The following is a 3301-nucleotide window of genomic DNA, read 5'->3' on the forward strand; positions in this document are numbered from 1 at the left end:
TTGAAGTGCATTCTTCAATCTTCTTTCTTGGCTCCACTACAAACCATCAGCTCCCTTGCTAAACTTCTGTCCTTTAAGTCTCCTTCTGGATGGGAGCCTCGCAAAAAGCTGGCTGCAGTCTGCCATCTTGTCTCCGCCCCCAAGAACAGTGGTTTAGAGGGATGTATTTTGCACTTATTATCTATATGACCTTAAGAAATTTACTCTAAGTTTTGTCTCTGTTTTCTACTTCATAAAATGGAATTAGTACTATACTTGAGTAGAGAGAAGCCCAGGCCTTAACAAAAAAGCTGTATATGCTGAGCATAACGTCCTTAATTCCTGGAAGCTTCTAGAACAACCCTTAATGATTCTCAGACTCTTAACATGTTTTTGAAGAAGAAGCAGTTAGATGATCCACTGGAAACAGAAATATTCAGTCTGTCAACTGTGGTTTCAAATTTTAAACTCTTTACCCATAAAAAGCAAAATCTTTTCTGTTACTTTTTCCTTTTAGATCTAAATGTTATACTATGACTCATAAAATGTATATGTAACATTTATAATTTAGCATTACTATACTACATAAAGTAAATAAATTTTTATATAGTTCCTTGGTGGCAAGATTCAGGTTGAGTGTTTAGTGGGTGCTGGTGAGTGGAGACTGGCCAAAAGTATTGGACTTTAAGCCAGGGACTCTAAAGAGAATAATCACCACATGTATGGCAGGGATTTTGTGTACAGTAGTTCAGAGGCCATGAGGCAGACTACAGACCGTAACAAAAGGCATGGGGTCTCTTTTTTGTACAGATAGGATTCATCACAAATTTACCAAGAATTCCAGATAAAGTGTCTCAGCCTTCACCTGAAGATCGTGAAAAGTATGGTAGGGATCCACAGAATCCCCATAAACTACATATTGTTACTAGAATAAAAAGTATAAAAAGATGTCCATACTGGGAAAAAGATACAATAAAGATGCTGGATTAGAAAAAGCACATACCCCTCAAGTTCACAAGAATATACCTTCAGTGAATTCAAAACTGAAAGTGGTCAAACATTTGATAAGAATCAAGCCCCTGAAGCTGCCACAAGGACTTCCCATGGAGGCAGATATGTCTAACACATGTCTCAAGAGCACTGGAAAATTAGTAATACAGTGGAACCTGAAAACTGTGGAGCACAAAAGTTAAGTCTTGATGCCAGAACAGCTTCAGATTAAACAATGCAAATTGTTCAAAATGATGAGAATGTTTTCATTAAAATAGATTTTACATACCAAAAAAAAATAAATTAATTAAATAAAATTATATATGTGTGTGTGTGTGTGTGTGTGTGTGTCACATTGGAACATTTACTGTTCTAGGCATCTAACATTTAATCTAATTTAACTCTAATTATACCATAGCAGATAGATATAGCTACTTCCAAGTTTACTATGAAATATGTGAGACTCAGAAACATTAAGCAACTCACCAAAATTATACCCAGCTGAAGCGATAATAATGCTTGGTCTATTTAATCTCTTAAATAGAGAACAGCTTCATTAAAAAATAACTTCAATTTTAAAATATTTATCTACATTTGAAAGTTATCTGTTCCTAAACATTATTTAACACTACCAGAATAATTGGTTGTTATTGGTACCTTATTGGTGTAATAATTGTTGTATTGGTACCTTTGACTGTATTGCTGTGTAGTCTTAAAACACAGAGAATTTCTCATTGCCTCACAATTTACCATCACTAAAATTAGTATACCCTCCCTTTCTCTTTGGAAACAAGGAGTATAGGTAGGAATGAAACACAATATTGTAAATTGCTGATGGAAATCTATATCTAAAATTTTAATTCACCTGAATCATGTCCTTTTCTAGATTCTGCAGGTGACATGAACACATGGAGATAGGAAATTACTCTGCCACAAATGAATTCTTTCTCATGGGCCTTTCCCAGTACCCAGAACTCCAGCTTTGTCTGTTTGTGCTCTGTCTCATCATGTATCTGATAATCCTACTAGGAAATAGTCTACTCATTATCATCACCATCCTGGATTCTCGCCTCCATACCCCCATGTACTTCTTCCTTGGAAACCTTTCATTCTTAGATATCTGCTACACATCATCATCAGTTCCGCCAATGCTTTTTATATTTATGTCTGAGAGAAAATCCATCTCCTTCATTAGCTGTGTTCTACAAATGGTCGCTTCCCTTGGCTTGGGCTCTACTGAGTGTGTCCTCCTGGCTGTGATGGCCTATGACCGGTACGTGGCCATCTGCAACCCACTGAGGTACCCCATCATCATGAACAAGGTGTTATATGTGCAAATGGCTGCGTGGTCTTGGGTCATAGGCTGTCTGAACTCTCTAGTGCAAACAGTCCTGACAATGGTGTTGCCTTTCTGTGGAAATAATGTCATTGATCATATAACCTGTGAAATTCTGGCTCTTCTTAAACTCATATGTTCAGATATCTCCATGAATGTGCTTATCATGACAGTGGCAAGTATTGTTTTATTGGTTATTCCACTACTGTTAATTTTTGTCTCCTATGTGTTCATTCTCTCTTCTATCCTGAGAATTAGTTCTGTTGAGGGGAGAAAGAAGGCCTTTTCTACCTGTTCAGCCCACCTGACTGTGGTCATCTTATTCTATGGTTCAGCTCTTTTTATGTACATGAAGCCCAAGTCAAAGGACACAAAGACATCTGATGAGATCATTGCACTGTCTTATGGAGTTGTAACCCCAATGTTGAACCCTATCATCTACAGCCTGAGGAATAAGGAGGTAAAAGCAGCTGTTAAGAAAGTCCTCAGCAGATGCTACATGTACTGAAAACATGAGCCTGAAATGTCCTCAAAGAGGGGAAAAGGTTGTACTTAGGACTTGCAAAACCTACTGTCATGAACACTTACATGTTTGCAAAACCAAGTATGAGACTATCATTCTTTTCAAAATAGGATATTTATGCTTATGTAAACCATAAAGTGTGCCTTATCCACAAAGTGTGCTGTGTTTCTAGCTGTAAGCAAGTGTTCTAATTGGTCCAATAAAGATTATGATACTCTTCATCAAGATTAATCACTCCAGGGGCAAAGCCAAGATGGCGGACAGCAGCCAGCTTTTTACAGAAGCTCCCGTCCAGAAGGAGGCTAAAAGGACAGAAGCTTAGCAAATTAGCTGATGGTTTGGAGCAGAGACAAAAGAGAAGATTGAAGAGCGCACTTCAACCTTCCTGAGGCAAGCTGCGACCCCAAAAATACAACCAAAAGGTACAAAATCCACCAGCAAGTGGACGGGAGTCCCCTCCCCCACAACAAGGG

The 3301-nt window shown here is 38.0% G+C and overlaps 1 protein-coding gene and 1 pseudogene across 1 annotated transcript; both read left to right on the forward strand.

Moving 5' to 3' along the window:
- The first annotated feature begins 695 nt into the window (after nt 1-695).
- Nucleotides 696-1172, forward strand: LOC100950593 (annotated as a pseudogene).
- Nucleotides 1173-1820: 648 nt separating this feature from the next.
- LOC100950900 (olfactory receptor 13D1-like) lies at nt 1821-2820 on the forward strand. Its single transcript, XM_003803784.2, has one exon. The coding sequence runs from the start codon at nt 1878-1880 to the stop codon at nt 2811-2813; it is 936 nt and encodes a 311-aa protein (XP_003803832.1). The 5' UTR covers nt 1821-1877; the 3' UTR covers nt 2814-2820.
- Nucleotides 2821-3301: the final 481 nt, after the last annotated feature.

This window comes from Otolemur garnettii, unplaced genomic scaffold, assembly GCF_000181295.1.
Source record: "Otolemur garnettii isolate 467f Iridium unplaced genomic scaffold, OtoGar3 scaffold00718, whole genome shotgun sequence".
Taxonomy (NCBI): Eukaryota; Metazoa; Chordata; class Mammalia; order Primates; family Galagidae; genus Otolemur; species Otolemur garnettii.

What these genes read in the sequence shown, in the direction of transcription:
- LOC100950900 (XM_003803784.2), top strand. Translation starts at nt 1,878, where the DNA reads ATGGAGATAGGAAATTACTCTGCCACAAATGAATTCTTTCTCATGGGC.